Below are 25,499 nucleotides of genomic sequence, written 5' to 3'. Positions count from 1 at the left end.
TTCCCCATATCCTTTAATATCCCATCCAGTTCAATCCCATATTCCCCATATCCTTTAATACCCCACCCAGTCTAATCCCATTCCCCATATCCTTTAATACCCCACCCAGTCTAATCCCATTCCCCATATCCTTTTATACCCCACCCAGTCTAATCCCATTCCCCATATCCTTTAATATCCCACCCAGTTCAATCCCATATTCCCCATATCCTTTAATACCCCACCCTGTCTAATCCCATTCCCCATATCCTGTAATACCCCACCCAGTCTAATCCCATTCCCCATATCCTTTAATACCCCACCCAGTCTAATCCCATTCCCCATATCCTTTAATACCCCACCCTGTCTAATCCCATTCCCCCTATCCTGTAATACCCCACCCAGTCTAATCCCATTCCCCATATCCTTTAATACCCCACCCAGTCTAATCCCGTTCCCCATATCCTTTAATACCCCACCCAGTCTAATCCCATTCCCCATATCTTTAATATCCCACCGAGTCCAATCCCATTCCCCATATCCTTTAATACCCCACCCAGTGCAATCCCATTCCCCATATCCTTTAATACCCCACCAGGTTTAATCCCATTCCCCATATCCTTTAATACCCCAACCCAGTCTAATCCTATTCCCCATATCCTTTAATATCCCACCCAGTCTAATCCCATTCCCCATATCCTTTAATATCCCACCCAGTCTAATCCCATTCCCCATATCCTTTAATACCCACACAGTCTAATCCCATTCCCCATATCCTTTAATATCCCACCCAGTCTAATCCCATTCCCCATATCCTTTAATACCCATACAGTCTAATCCCATTCCCCATATCCGTTAAAACCCCACCCAGTCTAATCCCATTCTCCATATCCTTTAATATCCCACCCAGTCTAATCCCATTCCCCATATCCTTTAATATCCCACCCAGTCTAATCCCATTCCCCATATCCTTTAATATCCCACCCAGTCCAATCCCATTCCCCATATCCTTTAATATCCCACCCAGTCCAATCCCATTCCCCACATCCTTTAATACCCACACAGTCTAATCCCATTCCCCATATCCTTTAATACCCCACCCAGTCTAATCCCATTCCCCATATCTTTTAATATCCCACCTAGTCTAATCCCATTCCCCATATCCTTTAATACCCATACAGTCTAATCCCATTCCCCATATCCTTTAATACCCACAAAATCTAATCCCATTCCCCATATCCTTTAATACCCCACCCAGTCTAATCCCATTCCCCATATCTTTTAATATCCCACCCAGTCTAATCCCATTCCCCATATCCTTTAATACCCATACAGTCTAATCCCATACCCCATATCCGTTAAAACCCCACCCAGTCTAATCCCATTCTCCATATCCTTTAATATCCCACCCAGTCGAATCCCATTCCCCATATCCTTTAATATCCCACCCAGTCTAATCCCATTCCCCATATCCTTTAATACCCATACAGTCTAATCCCATTCCCCATATCCTTTAATATCCCACCCAGTCCAATCCCATTCCCCATATCCTTTAATATCCCACCCAGTCCAATCCCATTCCCCACATCCTTTAATACCCACACAGTCTAATCCCATTCCCAATATCCTTTAATACCCCACCCAGTCTAATCCCATTCCCCATATCTTTTAATATCCCACCCAGTCTAATCCCATTCCCCATATCCTTTAATACCCACAAAATCTAATCCCATTCCCCATATCCTTTAATACCCCACCCAGTCTAATCCCATTCCCCATATCCTTTAATATACCACCCTGTCTAATCCCATTCCCCATATCCTTTAATATACCACCCTGTCTAATCCCGTTCCCCATATCCTTTAATACCCTACCCAGTCTAATCCCATTCTCCATATCCTTTAATATCCCACACAGTCTAATCCCATTCCCCATATCCTTTAATATCCCACCCAGTCTAATCCCATTCACCAAATCCTTCAATATCCCACCGTCTAACCCATTCTCCATATCCTTTAATAATCACACAATCTAATCCCATTCCCCATATCCTTTAATACCCACACAGTCTAATCCCATTCCCCATATCCTTTAATATCCACAAAGTCTAATCCCATTCTCCATATCCTTTAATAATCACACAGTCTAATCCCATTCCCCATATCCTTTAATACCCACACAGTCTAATCCCATTCTCCATATCCTTTAATAATCACAGTCTAATCCCATTCCCCATATCCTTTAATACCCACACAGTCTAATCCCATTCCCCATATCCTTTAATACCCACACAGTCTAATCCCATTCCCCATATCCTTTAATACCCACAAAGTCTAATCCCATTCCCCATATCCTTTAATATCCACCCAGTCTAATCCCATTCCCCATATCCTTTAATACCCACAAAGTCTAATCCCATTCCCCATATCCTTTAATACCCACCCAGTCTAATCCCATTCCCCATATCCTTTAATACCCACCCAGTCTAATCCCATTCCCCATATCCTTTAATACCCTACCCAGTCTAATCCCATTCCCCATATCCTTTAATACCCCACACAGTCTAATCCCATTCCCCATATCCTTTAATACCCACCCAGTCTAATCACATTCCCCATATCCTTTAATACCCACCCAGTCTAATCCCATTCCCCATATCCTTTAATACCCACACAGTCTAATCCCATTTTTCATATCCTTTAATACCCACACAGTCTAATCCCATTCCCCATATCCTTTAATACCCTACCCAGTCTAATCCCATTCCCCATATCCTTTAATACCCACCCAGTCTAATCCCATTCCCCATATCCTTTAATACCCACACAGTCTAATCCCATTCCCCATATCCTTTAATACCCTACCCAGTCTAATCCCATTCCCCATATCCTTTAATATCCCACCCAGTCTAATCCCATTCCGCATATCCTTTAATATCCCACCCAGTCTAATCCCATTCCCCATATCCTTTAATATCCCACCCAGTCTAATCCCATTCCCCATATCCTTTAATACCCCACCCAGTCTAATCCCATTCCCCATATCCTTTAATACCCCACCCAGTCTAATCCCATTCCCCATATCCTTTAATATCCCACCCAGTCTAATCCCATTCCCCACATCCTTTAATACCCACACAGTCTAATCCCATTCCCCATATCCTTTAATACCCACACAGTCTAATCCCATTCCCCATATCCTTTAATACCCACACAGTCTAATCCCATTCCCCATATCCTTTAATACCCCACCCAGTCTAATCCCATTCTCCATATCCTTTAATACCCACCCAGTCTAATCCCATTCTCCATATCCTTTAATACCCCACCCAGTCTAATCCCATTCCCCATATCCTTTAATATCCCACCCAGTCTAATCCCATTCCCCATATCCTTTAATACCCCACCCAGTCTAATCCCATTCCCCATATCCTTTAATACCCACACAGTCTAATCCCATTCCCCATATCCTTTAATACCCACAAAGTCTAATCCCATTCCCCATATCCTTTAATACCCCACCCAGTCTAATCCCATTCCCTATATCTTTTAATATCCCACCCAGTCTAATCCCATTCCCCATATCCTTTAATACCCACACAGTCTAATCCCATTCCCCATATCCTTTAATACCCACAAAGTCTAATCCCATTCCCCATATCCTTTAATACCCACAAAGTCTAATCCCATTCCCCATATCCTTTAATACCCCACCCAGTCTAATCCCATTCCTCTATCTTTTAATATCCCACCCAGTCTAATCCCATTCCCCATATCCTTTAATACCCACACAGTCTAATCCCATTCCCCATATCCTTTAATACCCCACCCAGTCTAATCCCATTCCCCATATCCTGTAATACCCCACCCAGTCTAATCCCATTCCCCATATCCTTTAATACCCCACCCAGTCTAATCCCATTCCCCATATCCTTTAATACCCCACCCAGTCTAATCCCATTCCCCATATCTTTTAATATCCCACCCAGTCTAATCCCATTCCCCATATCCTTTAATACCCACACAGTCTAATCCCATTCCCCATATCCTTTAATACCCTACCCAGTCTAATCCCATTCCCCATATCCTTTAATACCCCACCCAGTCTAATCCCATTCCCCCTATCCTGTAATACCCCACCCAGTCTAATCCCATTCCCCATATCCTGTAATACCCCACCCAGTCTAATCCCATTCCCCATATCCTTTAATACCCCACCCAGTCTAATCCCATTCCCCATATCCTTTAATACCCCACCCAGTCTAATCCCATTCCCCATATCCTTTAATATCCCACCCAGTTCAATCCCATATTCCCCATATCCTTTAATACCCCACCCAGTCTAATCCCATTCCCCATATCCTTTAATACCCCACCCAGTCTAATCCCATTCCCCCTATCCTGTAATACCCCACCCTGTCTAATCCCATTCCCCATATCCTGTAATACCCCACCCAGTCTAATCCCATTCCCCATATCCTTTAATACCCCACCCAGTCTAATCCCATTCCCCATATCCTTTAATACCCCACCCAGTCTAATCCCATTCCCCCTATCCTGTAATACCCCACCCAGTCTAATCCCATTCCCCATATCCTGTAATACCCCACCCAGTCTAATCCCATTCCCCATATCCTTTAATACCCCACCCAGTCTAATCCCATTCCCCATATCCTTTAATACCCCACCCAGTCTAATCCCATTCCCCCTATCCTGTAATACCCCACCCAGTCTAATCCCATTCCCCATATCCTTTTATACCCCACCCAGTCTAATCCCATTCCCCCTATCCTGTAATACCCCACCCTGTCTAATGCCATTCCCCATATCCTGTAATACCCCACCCAGTCTAATCCCATTCCCCATATCCTTTAATACCCCACCCAGTCTAATCCCATTCCCCATATCCTTTAATACCCCACCCAGTCTAATCCCATTCCCCCTATCCTGTAATACCCCACCCAGTCTAATCCCATTCCCCATATCCTGTAATACCCCACCCAGTCTAATCCCATTCCCCATATCCTTTAATACCCCACCCAGTCTAATCCCATTCCCCATATCCTTTAATACCCCACCCAGTCTAATCCCATTCCCCCTATCCTGTAATACCCCACCCAGTCTAATCCCATTCCCCATATCCTTTAATACCCCACCCAGTCTAATCCCATTCCCCATATCCTTTAATACCCCACCAGGTTTAATCCCATTCCCCATATCCTTTAATACCCTACCCAGTCTAATCCCATTCCCCATATCCGTTAAAACCCCACCCAGTCTAATTCCATTCCCCATATCCTTTAATATCCCACCCAGTCTAATCCCATTCCCCATATCCTTTAATACCCACACAGTCTAATCCCATTCCCCATATCCTTTAATATCCCACCCAGTCTAATCCCATTCCCCATATCCTTTAATACCCATACAGTCTAATCCCATTCCCCATATCCTTTAATACCCATACAGTCTAATCCCATTCCCCATATCCTTTAATATCCCACCCAGTCTAATCCCATTCCCCATATCTTTTAATATCCCACCCAGTCTAATCCCATTCCCCATAACCTTTAATACCCATACAGTCTAATCCCATTCCCCATATCCGTTAAAACCCCACCCAGTCTAATCCCATTCTCCATATCCTTTAATATCCCACCCAGTCGAATCCCATTCCCCATATCCTTTAATATCCCACCCAGTCTAATCCCATTCCCCATATCCTTTAATACCCATACAGTCTAATCCCATTCCCCATATCCTTTAATATCCCACCCAGTCCAATCCCATTCCCCATATCCTTTAATATCCCACCCAGTCCAATCCCATTCCCCACATCCTTTAATACCCACACAGTCTAATCCCATTCCCCATATCCTTTAATACCCCACCCAGTCTAATCCCATTCCCCATATCTTTTAATATCCCACCCAGTCTAATCCCATTCCCCATATCCTTTAATACCCACAAAATCTAATCCCATTCCCCATATCCTTTAATACCCCACCCAGTCTAATCCCATTCCCCATATCCTTTAATATACCACCCTGTCTAATCCCATTCCCCATATCCTTTAATATACCACCCTGTCTAATCCCATTCCCCATATCCTTTAATATACCACCCTGTCTAATCCCATTCCCCATATCCTTTAATACCCTACCCAGTCTAATCCCATTCCCCATATCCTTTAATATCCCACCCAGTCTAATCCCATTCCCCATATCCTTTAATATCCCACCCAGTCTAATCCCATTCACCAAATCCTTCAATATCCCACCGTCTAACCCATTCTCCATTTCCTTTAATAATCACACAATCTAATCCCATTCCCCATATCCTTTAATAATCACATTCTAATCCCATTCCCCATATCCTTTAATAATCACACAGTCTAATCCCATTCTCCATTTCCTTTAATACCCACACAGTCTAATCCCATTCTCCATATCCTTTAATACCCACACAGTCTAATCCCATTCCCCATATCCTTTAATAATCACACAGTCTAATCCCATTCCCCATATCCTTTAATAATCACACAGTCTAATCCCATTCTCCATTTCCTTTAATAATCACACAGTCTAATCCCATTCCCCATATCCTTTAATACCCACACAGTCTAATCCCATTCCCCATATCCTTTAATACCCACACAGTCTAATCCCATTCCCCATATCCTTTAATACCCACACAGTCTAATCCCATTCCCCATATCCTTTAATACCCACAGTCTAATCCCATTCCCCATATCCTTTAATACCCACACAGTCTAATCCCATTCCCCATATCCTTTAATACCCACACAGTCTAATCCCATTCCCCATATCCTTTAATACCCACAAAGTCTAATCCCATTCTCCATATCCTTTAATAATCACAGTCTAATCCCATTCCCCATATCCTTTAATACCCACACAGTCTAATCCCATTCCCCATATCCTTTAATACCCACACAGTCTAATCCCATTCCCCATATCCTTTAATATCCCACCCAGTCTAATCCCATTCTCCATATCCTTTAATACCCACACAGTCTAATCCCATTCTCCATATCCTTTAATACCCACACAGTCTAATCCCATTCCCCATATCCTTTCATATCCCACCCAGTCTAATCCCATTCCCCATATCCTTTAATAATCACAGTCTAATCCCATTCCCCATATCCTTTAATACCCACACAGTCTAATCCCATTCCCCATATCCTTTAATACCCACACAGTCTAATCCCATTCCCCATATCCTTTAATATCCCACCCAGTCTAATCCCATTCTCCATATCCTTTAATACCCACACAGTCTAATCCCATTCCCCATATCCTTTAATATCCCACCCAGTCTAATCCCATTCTCCATATCCTTTAATACCCACACAGTCTAATCCCATTCCCCATATCCTTTAATACCCACACAGTCTAATCCCATTCCCCATATCCTTTAATACCCACACAGTCTAATCCCATTCCCCATATCCTTTAATACCCACACAGTCTAATCCCATTCCCCATATCCTTTAATACCCACACAGTCTAATCCCATTCCCCATATCCTTTAATACCCACACAGTCTAATCCCATTCCCCATATCCTTTAATACCCCACCCAGTCTAATCCCATTCTCCATATCCTTTAATACCCACACAGTCTAATCCCATTCCCCATATCCTTTAATATCCCACCCAGTCTAATCCCATTCTCCATATCCTTTAATACCCACACAGTCTAATCCCATTCCCCATATCCTTTAATACCCACACAGTCTAATCCCATTCCCCATATCCTTTAATACCCACACAGTCTAATCCCATTCCCCATATCCTTTAATACCCCACCCAGTCTAATCCCATTCTCCATATCCTTTAATACCCACCCAGTCTAATCCCATTCTCCATATCCTTTAATACCCACACAGTCTAATCCCATTCTCCATATCCTTTAATACCCACACAGTCTAATCCCATTCCCCATATCCTTTAATATCCCACCCAGTCTAATCCCATTCTCCATATCCTTTAATACCCACACAGTCTAATCCCATTCCCCATATCCTTTAATACCCACACAGTCTAATCCCATTCCCCATATCCTTTAATACCCCACCCAGTCTAATCCCATTCCCCATATCCTTTAATACCCACACAGTCTAATCCCATTCCCCATATCCTTTAATACCCACACAGTCTAATCCCATTCCCCATATCCTTTAATAATCACACAGTCTAATCCCATTCACCATATCCTTTAATACCCACACAGTCTAATCCCATTCCCCATATCCTTTAATACCCACACAGTCTAATCCCATTCCCCATATCCTTTAATACCCACCCAGTCTAATCCCATTCCCCATATCCTTTAATAATCACAGTCTAATCCCATTCCCCATATCCTTTAATACCCACACAGTCTAATCCCATTCCCCATATCCTTTAATACCCACACAGTTTAATCCCATTCCCCATATCCTTTAATACCCCACCCAGTCTAATCCCATTCCCCATATCCTTTAATACCCACCCAGTCTAATCCCATTCCCCATATCCTTTAATAATCACACAGACTAATCCCATTCCCCATATCCTTTAATACCCACACAGTCTAATCCCATTCCCCATATACTTTAATACCCACACAGTCTAATCCCATTCCCCATATCCTTTAATACCCACACAGTCGAATCCCATTCCCCATATCCTTTAATACCCCACCCAGTCTAATCCCATTCCCCATATCCTTTAATACCCACACAGTCTAATCCCATTCCCCATATCCTTTAATACCCCACCCAGTCTAATCCCATTCCCCATATCCTTTTATACCCACCCAGTCTAATCCCATTCCCCATATCCTTTAATAATCACACAGTCTAATCCCATTCCCCATATCCTTTAATACCCACACAGTCTAATCCCATTCCCCATATCCTTTAATACCCACACAGTCTAATCCCATTCCCCATATCCTTTAATACCCACACAGTCTAATCCCATTCCCCATATCCTTTAATACCCACACAGTCTAATTCCATTCCCCATATCCTTTAATACCCACACAGTCTAATCCCATTCCCCATATCCTTTAATAATCACACAGTCTAATCCCATTCCCCATATCCTTTAATACCCACACAGTCTAATCCCATTCCCCATATCCTTTAATACCCACACAGTCTAATCCCATTCCCCATATCCTTTAATATCCCACCCAGTCTAATCCCATTCCCCATATCCTTTAATATCCCACCCAGTCTAATCCCAATCCCCATATCCTTTAATACCCACACAGTCTAATCCCAATCCCCATATCCTTTAATACCCACAAAGTCTAATCCCATTCCCCATATCCTTTAATACCCACAAAGTCTAATCCCATTCCCCATATCCTTTAATACCCACAAAGTCTAATCCCATTCCCCATATCCTTTAATACCCACAAAGTCTAATCCCATTCCCCATATCCTTTAATACCCACAAAGTCTAATTCCATTCTCCATATCCTTTAATACCCACACAGTCTAATCCCATTCCCCATATCCTTTAATACCCACACAGTCTAATCCCATTCCCCATATCCTTTAATACCCACAAAGTCTAATCCCATTCCCCATATCCTTTAATACCCACACAGTCTAATCCCATTCCCCATATCCTTTAATACCCACACAGTCTAATCCCATTCCCCATATCCTTTAATATCCCACCCAGTCTAATCCCATTCTCCATATCCTTTAATACCCACACAGTCTAATCCCATTCTCCATATCCTTTAATACCCACACAGTCTAATCCCATTCCCCATATCCTTTCATATCCCACCCAGTCTAATCCCATTCCCCATATCCTTTAATAATCACAGTCTAATCCCATTCCCCATATCCTTTAATACCCACACAGTCTAATCCCATTCCCCATATCCTTTAATACCCACACAGTCTAATCCCATTCCCCATATCCTTTAATATCCCACCCAGTCTAATCCCATTCTCCATATCCTTTAATACCCACACAGTCTAATCCCATTCCCCATATCCTTTAATATCCCACCCAGTCTAATCCCATTCTCCATATCCTTTAATACCCACACAGTCTAATCCCATTCCCCATATCCTTTAATACCCACACAGTCTAATCCCATTCCCCATATCCTTTAATACCCACACAGTCTAATCCCATTCCCCATATCCTTTAATACCCACACAGTCTAATCCCATTCCCCATATCCTTTAATACCCACACAGTCTAATCCCATTCCCCATATCCTTTAATACCCACACAGTCTAATCCCATTCCCCATATCCTTTAATACCCCACCCAGTCTAATCCCATTCTCCATATCCTTTAATACCCACACAGTCTAATCCCATTCCCCATATCCTTTAATATCCCACCCAGTCTAATCCCATTCTCCATATCCTTTAATACCCACACAGTCTAATCCCATTCCCCATATCCTTTAATACCCACACAGTCTAATCCCATTCCCCATATCCTTTAATACCCACACAGTCTAATCCCATTCCCCATATCCTTTAATACCCCACCCAGTCTAATCCCATTCTCCATATCCTTTAATACCCACCCAGTCTAATCCCATTCTCCATATCCTTTAATACCCACACAGTCTAATCCCATTCTCCATATCCTTTAATACCCACACAGTCTAATCCCATTCCCCATATCCTTTAATATCCCACCCAGTCTAATCCCATTCTCCATATCCTTTAATACCCACACAGTCTAATCCCATTCCCCATATCCTTTAATACCCACACAGTCTAATCCCATTCCCCATATCCTTTAATACCCCACCCAGTCTAATCCCATTCCCCATATCCTTTAATACCCACACAGTCTAATCCCATTCCCCATATCCTTTAATACCCACACAGTCTAATCCCATTCCCCATATCCTTTAATAATCACACAGTCTAATCCCATTCCCCATATCCTTTAATACCCACACAGTCTAATCCCATTCCCCATATCCTTTAATACCCACACAGTCTAATCCCATTCCCCATATCCTTTAATACCCACCCAGTCTAATCCCATTCCCCATATCCTTTAATAATCACAGTCTAATCCCATTCCCCATATCCTTTAATACCCACACAGTCTAATCCCATTCCCCATATCCTTTAATACCCACACAGTCTAATCCCATTCCCCATATCCTTTAATACCCCACCCAGTCTAATCCCATTCCCCATATCCTTTAATACCCACCCAGTCTAATCCCATTCCCCATATCCTTTAATAATCACACAGACTAATCCCATTCCCCATATCCTTTAATACCCACACAGTCTAATCCCATTCCCCATATCCTTTAATACCCACACAGTCTAATCCCATTCCCCATATCCTTTAATACCCACACAGTCGAATCCCATTCCCCATATCCTTTAATACCCCACCCAGTCTAATCCCATTCCCCATATCCTTTAATACCCACACAGTCTAATCCCATTCCCCATATCCTTTAATACCCCACCCAGTCTAATCCCATTCCCCATATCCTTTTATACCCACCCAGTCTAATCCCATTCCCCATATCCTTTAATAATCACACAGTCTAATCCCATTCCCCATATCCTTTAATACCCACACAGTCTAATCCCATTCCCCATATCCTTTAATACCCACACAGTCTAATCCCATTCCCCATATCCTTTAATACCCACACAGTCTAATCCCATTCCCCATATCCTTTAATACCCACACAGTCTAATTCCATTCCCCATATCCTTTAATACCCACACAGTCTAATCCCATTCCCCATATCCTTTAATAATCACACAGTCTAATCCCATTCCCCATATCCTTTAATACCCACACAGTCTAATCCCATTCCCCATATCCTTTAATACCCACACAGTCTAATCCCATTCCCCATATCCTTTAATATCCCACCCAGTCTAATCCCATTCCCCATATCCTTTAATATCCCACCCAGTCTAATCCCAATCCCCATATCCTTTAATACCCACACAGTCTAATCCCAATCCCCATATCCTTTAATACCCACAAAGTCTAATCCCATTCCCCATATCCTTTAATACCCACAAAGTCTAATCCCATTCCCCATATCCTTTAATACCCACAAAGTCTAATCCCATTCCCCATATCCTTTAATACCCACAAAGTCTAATCCCATTCCCCATATCCTTTAATACCCACAAAGTCTAATTCCATTCTCCATATCCTTTAATACCCACACAGTCTAATCCCATTCCCCATATCCTTTAATACCCACACAGTCTAATCCCATTCCCCATATCCTTTAATACCCACAAAGTCTAATCCCATTCCCCATATCCTTTAATACCCACACAGTCTAATCCCATTCCCCATATCCTTTAATACCCACACAGTCTAATCCCATTCCCCATATCCTTTAATACCCACAAAGTCTAATCCCATTCCCCATATCCTTTAATACCCACACAGTCTAATCCCATTCCCCATATCCTTTAATAATCACACAGTCTAATCCCATTCCCCATATCCTTTAATACCCACACAGTCTAATCCCATTCCCCATATCCTTTAATACCCACACAGTCTAATCCCATTCCCCATATCCTTTAATACCCACACAGTCTAATCCCATTCCCCATATCCTTTAATACCCACACAGTCTAATCCCATTCCCCATATCCTTTAATACCCACACAGTCTAATCCCATTCCCCATATCCTTTAATACCCACAAAGTCTAATCCCATTCCCCATATCCTTTAATAATCACACAGTCTAATCCCATTCTCCATATCCTTTAATACCCACACAGTCTAATCCCATTCCCCATATCCTTTAATAATCACACAGTCTAATCCCATTCCCCATATCCTTTAATACCCACCCAGTCTAATCCCATTCCCCATATCCTTTAATACCCACACAGTCTAATCCCATTCCCCATATCCTTTAATACCCACAAAGTCTAATCCCATTCCCCATATCCTTTAATACCCACAAAGTCTAATCCCATTCCCCAAATCCTTTAATACCCACACAGTCTAATCCCATTCCCCATATCCTTTAATACCCACCCAGTCTAATCCCATTCCCCATATCCTTTAATACCCACACAGTCTAATCCCATTCCCCATATCCTTTAATACCCACAAAGTCTAATCCCATTCCCCATATCCTTTAATACCCACAAAGTCTAATCCCATTCCCCATATCCTTTAATACCCACAAAGTCTAATCCCATTCCCCATATCCTTTAATACCCACACAGTCTAATCCCATTCCCCATATCCTTTAATACCCACACAGTCTAATCCCATTCCCCATATCCTTTAATACCCACAAAGTCTAATCCCATTCCCCATATCCTTTAATACCCCACCCAGTCTAATCCCATTCCCCATATCCTTTAATACCCACAAAGTCTAATCCCATTCCCCATATCCTTTAATACCCACACAGTCTAATCCCATTCCCCATATCCTTTAATACCCACACAGTCTAATCCCATTCCCCATATCCTTTAATAATCACACAGTCTAATCCCATTCCCCATATCCTTTAATACCCACACAGTCTAATCCCATTCCCCATATCCTTTAATACCCACACAGTCTAATCCCATTCCCCATATCCTTTAATAATCACACAGTCTAATCCCATTCCCCATATCCTTTAATAATCACACAGTCTAATCCCATTCCCCATATCCTTTAATACCCACACAGTCTAATCCCATTCCCCATATCCTTTAATACCCACACAGTCTAATCCCATTCCCCATATCCTTTAATAATCACACAGTCTAATCCCATTCCCCATATCCTTTAATACCCACACAGTCTAATCCCATTCCCCATATCCTTTAATACCCACACAGTCTAATCCCATTCCCCATATCCTTTAATACCCACACAGTCTAATCCCATTCCCCATATCCTTTAATACCCACACAGTCTAACTGATTCCCCATATCCTTAAAAACCCCACCCAGTCTAACCCACTCTCCTGCTCGTGCATTGTAGCCTTTAATATCCACCAAGTTGATTCTCTCCCTCCCACTCACTCCCCATGCTTTTTAAAACTCAGCTAGTCGAATCCCACTCTCATGCTCACAGCCCATAGACCTTAATAAACTACCCAGTTTCGGCTCACTTCCCATCCCCTCTAATATTTGTATTTTTCAATTCCAATATAAATGAATTGATGAACACCACGTCATGCAAGATAGAAAAAGTCTCCACTTTTATCGTGAAGATTAATTTAAATTAGGGCCTCCGTGTTTGTTTGCAGATCATTCTGTAATTTTGGACCACACAGCTGATACATCTACATATCAGTAAGTGCAATCAGCTCTCATCATTTGCCCAGTTACCCCTCAGGTCCAGGTTGTCCAGTGGTGCTTTGCCCAAATGTACTGGGAGACCATATGTTTCACCATCACCTGGGAAACAGAAATCACACTCGTCGTCTACTAGCACGCTAGCCTGAAACACAGTTCACACCCGGTGTCCCGTGTACTCATTTGTCAGAGGGGCACTGACTGCTTCAAGCAAGTCCCTGCATTGCAGGACAGTGACAGGAACACATACTCAGTGATACACAACAAAGAACAACTGCATACACCCCTCCAGTATCTGATATACAGAAAAGTCACCACCAAAACAACCCAGTGGTCCCACTGCCCATACACACCGCACGCAACCCACTGCCCATACCCACCACACACATATCACTGCCCATACCCACCGCACACACCCCACTTCCCATACCCACCGCACACACCCCACTGCCCATACCCACCGCACACAACGCACTGCCCATACCCACCGCACACACCCCACGGCCCATACCCACCGCACACAACCCACTGCCCATACCCACCGCACACACCCCACGGCCCATACCCAGCGCACACACCCCACTGCCCATACCCACCGCACACACCCCACTGTCCATACCCACCGCACACACCCCACTTCCCATACCCACCGCACACACCCCACTGCCCATACCCACCGCACACACCCCACTGCCCATAGCCACCGCACACACCCCACGGCCCATACCCACCGCACACACCCCACGGCCCATACCCACCGCACACACCCCACGGCCCATACCCACCGCACACACCCCACTGCCCATACCCACCGCACACACCCCACTGTCCATACCCACCGCACACACCCCACTGCCCATACCCATCGCACACACCCCACTGCCCATACCCACCGCACACACCCCACTGCCATACACACCGCACACAACCCACTGCCATAGCCACCGCACACAACCCAGTGCCCATACCCACCGCACACACCCCAGTGCCCATACCCACCGCACACACCCCACTGCCCATACCCACCGCACACACCCCACTGTCCATACCCACCGCACACACCCCACTGTCCATACCCACCGCACACACCCCACTGTCCATACCCACCGCACATACCCATCGCACACACCCCACCGCCCATACCCACCGCACACACCCCACCGCCCATACCCACCGCACATACCCATCGCACACACCCCACCGCCCATACCCATCGCACACACCCCACCGCCCATACCCATCGCACACACCCCACTGCCCATACCCACCGCACACACCCCACCGCCCATACCCACCGCACACACCCCACCGCCCATACCCACCGCACACACCCCACCGCCCATACCCACCGCACACACCCCACTGCCCATACCCATCGCACACACCCCACTGCCCATACCCATCGCACACACCCCACTGCCCATACCCATCGCACACACCCCACTGCCCATACCCACCGCACACACCCCACTGTCCATACCCACCGCACACACCCCACCGCCCATACCCACCGCACACACCCCACTGTCCATACCCACCGCACATACCCATCGCACACACCCCACCGCCCATACCCACCGCACACACCCCACCGCCCATACCCATCGCACACACCCCACCGCCCATACCCATCGCACACACCCCACCGCCCATACCCACCGCACATACCCATCGCACACACCCCACCGCCCATACCCATCGCACACACCCCACTGCCCATACCCACTGCACACACCCCACCGCCCATACCCACCGCACACACCCCACTGTCCATACCCACCGCACATACCCATCGCACACACCCCACCGCCCATACCCACCGCACACACCCCACCGCCCATACCCACCGCACATACCCATCGCACACACCCCACCGTCCATACCCACCGTACACACCCCACTGCCCCTACCCACCGTACACACCCCCACCCTCAATCCACCTCCCATACCCCAATCAGTAGGAACATAATGCCCAACAGCAGCAGGAACCCCGGCAGGATCAGGACTGCTAGCAAGATGAAGGCCTGGAAGCCCAACAAGAGTGGGAACTCCAGCAGCCACAGGGCTAGGAAGCCTGGTCAGAGCTGGAGGCCCCACAGTACGTCCCCTTCCTCACCTGTGGTGTGGTGCTGGTGTGGTAGTGGCCCCACCTCGTCCCAGGCTGGTGACTAACTGGTTGACCTTCATGGCTCAGCTGCCTGCTGGATAAAGCCACTGTGTGCTCAGGTGGTACCCAGTCAGTGTATGACACAGATATGCAAGAGGTGAGGGCTGCGAAAGGGGTTGGGAGGGACCTTTGGATTTGAAGCTCCTACAGCAGTGAACTCCCTCTCACCATCCAACCGTTTACAACAATGCAGCTACAATGGGATTAGTGCAGCAACAACACCCCTATCTCCACCAGAATGGGCACCAGGAGCTAAGCTTTCACTGGGCTGAATGGAGATGGTAGCCAAAGTTTGGCGGAACAATGCATTTAATTCCCATGGCTTTTTGAAGAGTGCAGCACAAAGTAATCCTTTATTATATATTTTAAGAAGAAACTTACCCTTCTCCAACCTAAAAACTGTAAAGAAATCAAATCAACCAAGCGCATCAAATAAGCAAAAGGCAGGTCAATCCCACGGAGCAGCTGAATGGTGAATCAGAAGGTTGCACGTGCAGACACACACACACAGCACACTAAAACCACAGCACTGCAACCTACAATGTCAAAACCTCTCTTTTATTTGTACAGCAACAGAAACAAAAAAGGGAACAACACCGAGCAAATGAAACTGATCACGGACACAAGTTCCGTCGCCCAGATGAAGCCTCAAGCTGGTACCCACCCTCCCCCGTCCCGTCGCTCTCCGCAGTCAACGCCCCTACCTGGCTCTGCACGAACTTCAGATTGATCCCTTCCAGGGTCACCTGCAACAAGCCCCCGTCTCCCGTCTTCATATCCTGAACTGGGAACTCGCCTCCAAGCTCGGGACCTGCAATGTAACACCCAGAAGATAGCAATCAGAAACACAGTCTCAGCCTGCACACAGGCCTCCAGAAAGGACCAAAGAAGATTTCGATAGCACCTTTCACAGCTTCAGGATGTCTCAAATCACCTGACAGCCACTGAAGTACTTTTGAAGTGTAGACGCTGCTGAAATGTCAGAAATGTGACAACAAATTTGAGTACAGCATGATCCCATATATACCAATATCAAAATGACTGGATAATCTGATTTTAGGAGTTGGTTGAGACATAGTTATTGACTTAGAACACTAAGAAAAATTCCCTGCTGTACTTTCAACAGCAGTATGGGTTAAAGTCTTATCTGAAAGATGACAACTCTGACAGTGCAGCACTCCCTCAGTGCTGCCCCTCGAGAGAACAGCATACCCTCAGCACTGCCAATCCGACAGTGCAGCAATGTCTCAGTACTACTCCCCAACAGTGCAGCACACCCTCAGTACCGATCCTCCGACAGTGCAGCACTCCCTCAGTACTGACCGTCTGACAGTGCAGCACTCCCTCAGTACTGCACTGAAGTGTCAGGCTGGATTTTGTGCTCCAATCTAGAGTTAACAATGAGTCAGAATCAGCTAACAATGGAACATCGAATTCACATGATTGAATTCGATATTAGGTTTGAGAGAAGGCTGAGTCATGAAACAGCCTTTTAAAGGTAGGTGAAGCTGACTTTGAAGGGACAATGACAGTAGACTGTTCAGAAGTGTTAGCGGGTAAAATTGCAGATCAACAGTGGGCAGTGTTCAAATTAGTATTTGTTGGAGTACAAGACCAGTAGATACTCCTATAGGGAAAGAGCTCTGCTTGTGTAATTAAACAACTTTGGTCAACAAGAGAGGTGAGAGGTGTACAATTAAAAGAATGGACTAGTATGAATGCAAAGAACCAAAGAGAACCCAAGGACTGGGAGACATATAAAGAACAGCAAAGGAATACTGATGAAGTAGTAAGAGCTGCAAAAAGGAATGAGGTAAAACTTGAGGGATATCAAAGGTAACACAGTTTTTGCAAACATATCAAGAGAAAGTGTGGTTAAGGGTAATGTGCCTCCTTTAAAGACAGATGCAGGTGATATTGTAATGGAAAATCAGGAAATGGCAGTATTATTAAATAACTGCTTTTCATCAGTGTTCACAGTAGAGAATTAAGCTAAGGTATCAGAGATAGGAGGAAAATTAGCTACAGACTCCATTCCTCTCCCTGGCAACAGTCTGAGATGAAGCCTGTCTGTTTGCAACCTTGGCATCATATTTGACCCCAAGATGAGCTTCCAACCTCATATTCGTGCCAACCGTAAGACTACCTATTTCAAGCTCTGTAACATCGCCCAACTTTACCCAGCTCAGCTCATCGGCTGTTGAAACCCTCATTCATGCCTACATTACCTCTAGATTTGACTATTCTTACGCATTCCTGGCTGACCTCCCAGATTCTACTCTCTGTAAACTTGAGGTCATCCGAAACTCTGCTGTCCATGTCTTAACTGGCACCAAGTCCCATTCCTCTATGACCCCTATGCTCGCTGACATACATTGGCTCCTCATCAAGCAACATCTTACTTTTAAAATTCTCATCCTTGTTTTCAAATCCCTCCATGGTCTCACCTCTCCCTAACTCTGTAACCTTCGCCTGCCCCACAACCTTCTGAGTGATCTGCGCTCCTCTAATTCTGGCCTCTCGTGCATCCCTGACGTGAATCGCTCCACCATTGGTGGCCATGTCTTCAGCTGCTTAGGCCCTAAGCTTAGGGGGATAAAGTGGCGTAGTGGTAATGTCACTAGACTAGTAATCCAGAGCCCAGGCTAATGCTCTGGGGAGATTGGTTCGAATCCCACCATGGCAGATGGTGAAATTTGAATTCAATTAATAAAATCTGGAATTAAAAGCTAGTCTAATGGTGACCATGAAACCATTGTTGATTGTTGTAAAAACCCATCTGATTCACTAATGTCCCACATGTCACACCCGACCCACAGCATGATTCTTAAAATGCCCTCTGAAATAGCCTAGCAATTAGGGATGGGCAATAAATGCTGGCCTGGCCAGGGATGTCCAATCCCACAAAATGAATTTTAAAAAAAGCTCTGGAATTCCTAAACCTTTCTTTCTCTCCACCTTGCTTTCCTCTTTTAAGACGATCCTTACAACTTGATCAAGCTTTTGGTCATCTGACCCAATATCTCCTTTTGCGGCTTGGTGACATATTTTGTTTTAGAATGAGCCTTGGGACGTTTTATTCCATGAAAGGTGCTATAAAAATGTAAGTTGTTGTTGCTATTGAAAAATAAAAATTAATCAAGGGAGGTAACTTACTGGATTCAAGACAAGTTAATATGTGGTAATGGAGAAAATAACGAAACTGAAGATTGACAAATGTCTGGGACCTGATGATTTCCACCCCAGGGTATAAAAAGGAATATATGAGGAAATTGTAGATGCTATAGTCCCGATCTTGTAGAACTCTCTCAACTCTCTCATGTTGCAGCTGTACAGAACCTTAGTTAGGCCACACTTAGAATATTGCATGCAATTCTGGTCGCCACACTACCAGAAGGACGTGGAGGCTTTGGAGAGGGTACAGAGGAGGTTTACCAGGATGCTGCCTGGTCTGGAGGGCATTAGCTATGAGAAGAGGTTGGAAAAAGTCGGATTGTTTTCACTGGAACGACGGAGGTGGAGAGGTGACATGATAGAGGTTTACAAAGTTATGAGCGGCATGGACAGAGTGGATAGTCAGAAACTTTTTCCCAGGGTGGAAGAGTCAGTTACTAGGGGACATAGGTTTAAGGTGCGAGGGGCAAAGTTTAGAGGGGATGTGCGAGGCAAGTTTTTTACACAGAAGGTGGTGAGTGCCTGGAACTTGCTGCCAGGGGAGGTGGTGGAAGCAGAAACGATAGCGACATTTAAGAGACATCTTGACAAATATATGAATAGGAAGGGAATAGAGCGATATGGGCCCCGGAAGTGCAGAAGATGTTAGTTTCGGCAAGCATCAAGATCGGCGCAGGCTTGGAGGGCCGAATGGCCTGTTCCTGTGCTGTACTGTTCTTTGTTCTTTTGAACAATTGTCCCCTTGGATTGGAAAATGGTCAATGTCATTCCATTAGTTGAGAAGGGTGGGAGTGAAAAATTATGAAATTATGGCTTATTAATCTAACATCAGTTGTGGGGAAGAGACAAGAATCTTACTTGGGACTGAGTACTTGGACAAATATAAGCTGATCAGAGTGAGTCAGCAAGGATTTATAAAGGGTAAAACATACCTAACAAACTTAGTTGAATCTTTTGTGGAGGGAACTGGCATGACAGATAAGGGAATGCCTATGGATGCTATTTATATTGACTTCCAGAAGGCATTCGACAAGGTTCCACATAAGAGGCAGCTAACAAAAATGAAAGCGCCTTAAATTGGAGGCAACATATTGGCAGAATATGATTGGTGGTGTCCCCAACAATCTGGACTGAGTGTCAGCTTTTCACTATATTTATAAATTACTTAGATGAAAGAATAGAGAACTGTTCATCCAAGTTAAGTGGTACAGTAAATTGAGTAGATACAAGCAGAAACAAAGGGTCATTGATAGATTAAATGTGGGCAAAACTGTGGCAGATGGAGTTTAATGTGGGCAAGTGTGAGGGCATCCACTTTGGACCCAAGAAATAGATCAGAGTATTTTCTAAATGGTGAAAAGTTAGGAACTACAGTGCAGAGGGGTTTTGGGGGGTCCAAGCATCGAAACCACCAAAAACTAGTGGACAGATAGAAAAATTAAGAGGCTACTGAAAATTGGCCTTTATTTCAAAGAGGCTTTAATAAAAAGTTATAGGGGTTACGCTTCAGTTATGCAGAGGTTTAGTTGGACCCCCTCCCAGTCTAGAGTACTGAGGTTAGTTCTGGGCACCCACCGCACCTCAGGAACAATATGCTGGCCTTGGAGGGGTGCAGCACAGCTTCACCAGAATGACACTGGGGCTAAGAGAGTTAAATTGTGAGGAAAAGCTGCATAGACTTTGCTTGTATTCCTATGAGTATGGAAGATTTTTGACTGAGGTGTTTAAAATGATGAAGGCATTCGACAGGGTAGAAAGAAAGCATTTACTCATGTGGGGAATCCAGAAGGGGCCATAACGTTAAAATTAGAGCTAGGCCATTTTGGAGGGAAATCAGGAAGCAATTTTTAAAAAAAAGGTAAGTGGAAATATGGAAGAGTCTCCCTCAAAAGGCTGTGCATGCTGGGGAACAACTGGAGGTTCAAGAGTGAGAGCAGGCGATTTGGTTAGCTAACGGAATCGAGGGGTATGGAGTTGAGATACAGAGCAACCATGATAGTATTAAATGGCCGAAGAGGTTGAAGAAGCTGAAAGGCCTCCTCCTCTTTCTATGTTCCTGAACATGGTTGCACTGGGGATGGGCTCACTATTGACGAGGTGGTCCAGCATAATTGTCAGCTTGGGTCACATGATCGCCAGTAACCTGAATGGGTGAAGGACAAGTAATTGAGAGTGATGGGCAGGTCATAGAGTCATACAGCATAGAAACAGGCCCTTCGGCCCACCGCATCCATGCCGGCCATGATGCCTATCTATACTAATCCCACCTGCCTGCATTAATTCCACATCCCTCTATGCTTTGCTCATTGAAGTACCTGCCCAGATGCCTCTTAAATGTTGCTACTGTTCCTGCCTCCACCACCTCCTCAGGCAGCTCATTCCAGATACCCATTAGTCTTTGTGTGAAAAATTTACCCCTTTGATCCCCTTTAAACCTCTTCCCTCTCACCTTAAATCTATGCCCTTTAGTTTTAGTCACCCCTACCATGGGAAACAGACTCTGGCTATCTACCCTATCTATGCCTCGCATAATTTTATATACCGCTATCATGTTCCCTCTCAGCCTCCTTCGCTCCAGGGAAAACAGACCCAGCCTATCCCATCTCTCTTTAACTCAAGCCCACCAAACCAGGCAACATCCTTGTGAATCTTTTCTGCACCCTCTCTAGCTTAATCACATCTTTCCGGTAGTGCGGCGACCAGAACTGCACACAGTACTCCAAATGCGGCCTAACCAACATTATGTACAACTGTAACATGACGCCCCAACTCTTGTACTCAATGCCTCGGCCGATGAAGGCAAGCATGGCATACGCCTTCTTCACCACCCTGTCTACCTGTGTTGCCACTTTCAGGGAACTATGTACTTGCACCCCAAGGTCTCTCTGCTCAAGAACAGTCCTCAGGGCCCTGCCAGTTACTGTATATGTCTTGCCCTGGTTTAAATTCCCAAAATGCATCACTTCACACTCGGCTGCGTTAAATTCCATTTGCCAATCCCTTGCCCACTTTCCCAGTTGATCTATATCCTGTTGTAACCTTAGACAACCTTCTTCACTGTCCACTATACCACCAATTTTGGTGTCATCGGCAAACTTACTAATCATGCCCCTTACATTCACATCCAAGTCATTAATATATATGACAAACATCTCTTTCGTGAGGGAACAGGGGCGATGGGGGAATGGGACTGAGGGGAGAGCTCTTTCAGAGAGAGCACGGGGACGATGGGGTAATGGGACTGAAGGGAGAAGCTCTATCAGAGAGAGGGCACGGGGCAATGGGGTAAAGGGACTGAGGGGAGAGCTCTATCAGAGAGAGGGCACGGGGCGATGGGGGAATGGGAGTGAGGGGAGAGCTCTTTCAGAGAGTGGGCACAGGGGCGATGGGGGACTGGGATTGAGGGGAGAGCTCTTTCAGAGAGAGGGCACAGGGGCGATGGGGGACTGGGACTGAGGGGAGAGCTCTTTCAGAGAGAGGGCACGGGGGCGATGGGGGAATGGGACTGAGGGGAGAGCTCTTTCAGAGTGAGGGCACAGGGGCGATGGGGGAATGGAACTGAGGGGAGAAGCTCTTTCAGAGAGAGGGCACAGGGGTGATGGGGGAATGGAACAGAGGGGAGAAGCTCTTTCAGAGAGAGGGCACAGGGGTGATGGGGGAATGGAACTGAGGGGAGAAGCTCTTTCAGAGAGAGGGCACAGGGGCGATGGGGGACTGGGACTGAGGGGAGAAGCTCTTTCAGAGAGAGGGCACAGGGGCGATGGGGGACTGGGACTGAGGGGAGAGCTCTTTGAGAGAGAGAGCACAGGGGCGATGGGGGAATGGGACTGAGGGGAGAGCTCTTTCAGAGAGAGGGCACAGGGGCGATGGGGGAATGGGACTGAGGGGAGAGCTCTTTCAGAGAGAGGGCACAGGGGCGATGGGGGAATCGGACTGAGGGGAGAGCTCTTTCAGAGTGAGGGCACAGGGGCGATGGGGGAATCGGACTGAGGGGAGAGCTCTTTCAGAGTGAGGGCACAGGGGTGATGGGGGAATCGGACTGAGGGGAGAGCTCTTTCAGAGTGAGGGCACAGGGGTGATGGGGGAATCGGACTGAGGGGAGAGCTCTTTCAGAGAGAGGGCACAGGGGTGATGGGGGAATCGGACTGAGGGGAGAGCTCTTTCAGAGAGAGGGCACAGGGGTGATGGGGGAATCGGACTGAGGGGAGAGCTCTTTCAGAGAGAGGGCACAGGGGTGATGGGGGAATCGGACTGAGGGGAGAGCTCTTTCAGAGTGAGGGCACAGGGGTGATGGGGGAATCGGACTGAGGGGAGAGCTCTTTCAGAGAGAGGGCACAGGGGTGATGGGGGAATGGGACTGAGGGGAGAGCTCTTTCAGAGAGAGGGCACAGGGGCGATGGGGGACTGGGACTGAGGGGAGAGCTCTTTCAGAGTGAGGGCACGGGGCGATGGGGGAATGGGACTGAGGGGAGAGCTCTTTCAGAGAGAGGGCACAGGGGCGATGGGGGACTGGGACTGAGGGGAGAAGCTCTTTCAGAGAGAGGGCACAGGGGCGATGGGGGACTGGGACTGAGGGGAGAGCTCTTTGAGAGAGAGAGCACAGGGGCGATGGGGGAATGGGACTGAGGGGAGAGCTCTTTCAGAGAGAGGGCACAGGGGCGATGGGGGAATGGGACTGAGGGGAGAGCTCTTTCAGAGAGAGGGCACAGGGGCGATGGGGGAATCGGACTGAGGGGAGAGCTCTTTCAGAGTGAGGGCACAGGGGCGATGGGGGAATCGGACTGAGGGGAGAGCTCTTTCAGAGTGAGGGCACAGGGGTGATGGGGGAATCGGACTGAGGGGAGAGCTCTTTCAGAGTGAGGGCACAGGGGTGATGGGGGAATCGGACTGAGGGGAGAGCTCTTTCAGAGAGAGGGCACAGGGGCGATGGGGGACTGGGACTGAGGGGAGAAGCTCTTTCAGAGAGAGGGCACAGGGGCGATGGGGGACTGGGACTGAGGGGAGAGCTCTTTGAGAGAGAGAGCACAGGGGCGATGGGGGAATGGGACTGAGGGGAGAGCTCTTTCAGAGAGAGGGCACAGGGGCGATGGGGGACTGGGACTGAGGGGAGAGCTCTTTGAGAGAGAGAGCACAGGGGCGATGGGGGAATGGGACTGAGGGGAGAGCTCTTTCAGAGAGAGAGCACAGGGGCGATGGGGGAATGGGACTGAGGGGAGAGCTCTTTCAGAGAGAGGGCACAGGGGTGATGGAGGAATCGGACTGAGGGGAGAGCTCTTTCAGAGAGTGGGCACGGGGGTGATGGGGGAATCGGACTGAGGGGAGAGCTCTTTCAGAGAGTGGGCACAGGGGCGATGGGGGACTGGGATTGAGGGGAGAGCTCTTTCAGAGAGAGGGCACAGGGGCGATGGGGGACTGGGACTGAGGGGAGAGCTCTTTCAGAGAGAGGGCACGGGGGCGATGGGGGAATGGGACTGAGGGGAGAGCTCTTTCAGAGTGAGGGCACAGGGGTGATGGGGGAATGGAACTGAGGGGAGAAGCTCTTTCAGAGAGAGGGCACAGGGGTGATGGGGGAATGGAACAGAGGGGAGAAGCTCTTTCAGAGAGAGGGCACAGGGGTGATGGGGGAATGGAACTGAGGGGAGAAGCTCTTTCAGAGAGAGGGCACAGGGGCGATGGGGGACTGGGACTGAGGGGAGAAGCTCTTTCAGAGAGAGGGCACAGGGGCGATGGGGGAATGGGACTGAGGGGAGAGCTCTTTCAGAGAGAGGGCACAGGGGCGATGGGGGAATGGGACTGAGGGGAGAGCTCTTTCAGAGAGAGGGTACAGGGGTGATGGGGGAATCGGACTGAGGGGAGAGCT

At 46.6% G+C, this 25,499-nt stretch overlaps 1 protein-coding gene across 1 annotated transcript in view; it reads right to left on the bottom strand.

The window, feature by feature from the left end:
* Positions 1-25,499, bottom strand: part of madd (MAP-kinase activating death domain) — a 426,952-nt gene that overhangs the window by 78,414 nt on the left and 323,039 nt on the right. Inside the window, exon 30 of the mRNA XM_068046784.1 lies at positions 17,170-17,276. Within this exon, the coding sequence (XP_067902885.1) occupies positions 17,170-17,276 (107 nt within the window). The remainder of the gene's footprint in view (positions 1-17,169; positions 17,277-25,499) is intronic.

The sequence above is a fragment of the Heterodontus francisci genome, chromosome 14 (genome assembly GCF_036365525.1).
Source record: "Heterodontus francisci isolate sHetFra1 chromosome 14, sHetFra1.hap1, whole genome shotgun sequence".
Classification (NCBI taxonomy): domain Eukaryota; kingdom Metazoa; phylum Chordata; class Chondrichthyes; order Heterodontiformes; family Heterodontidae; genus Heterodontus; species Heterodontus francisci.
This window is presented reverse-complemented; position numbering and strand designations above follow the sequence as displayed.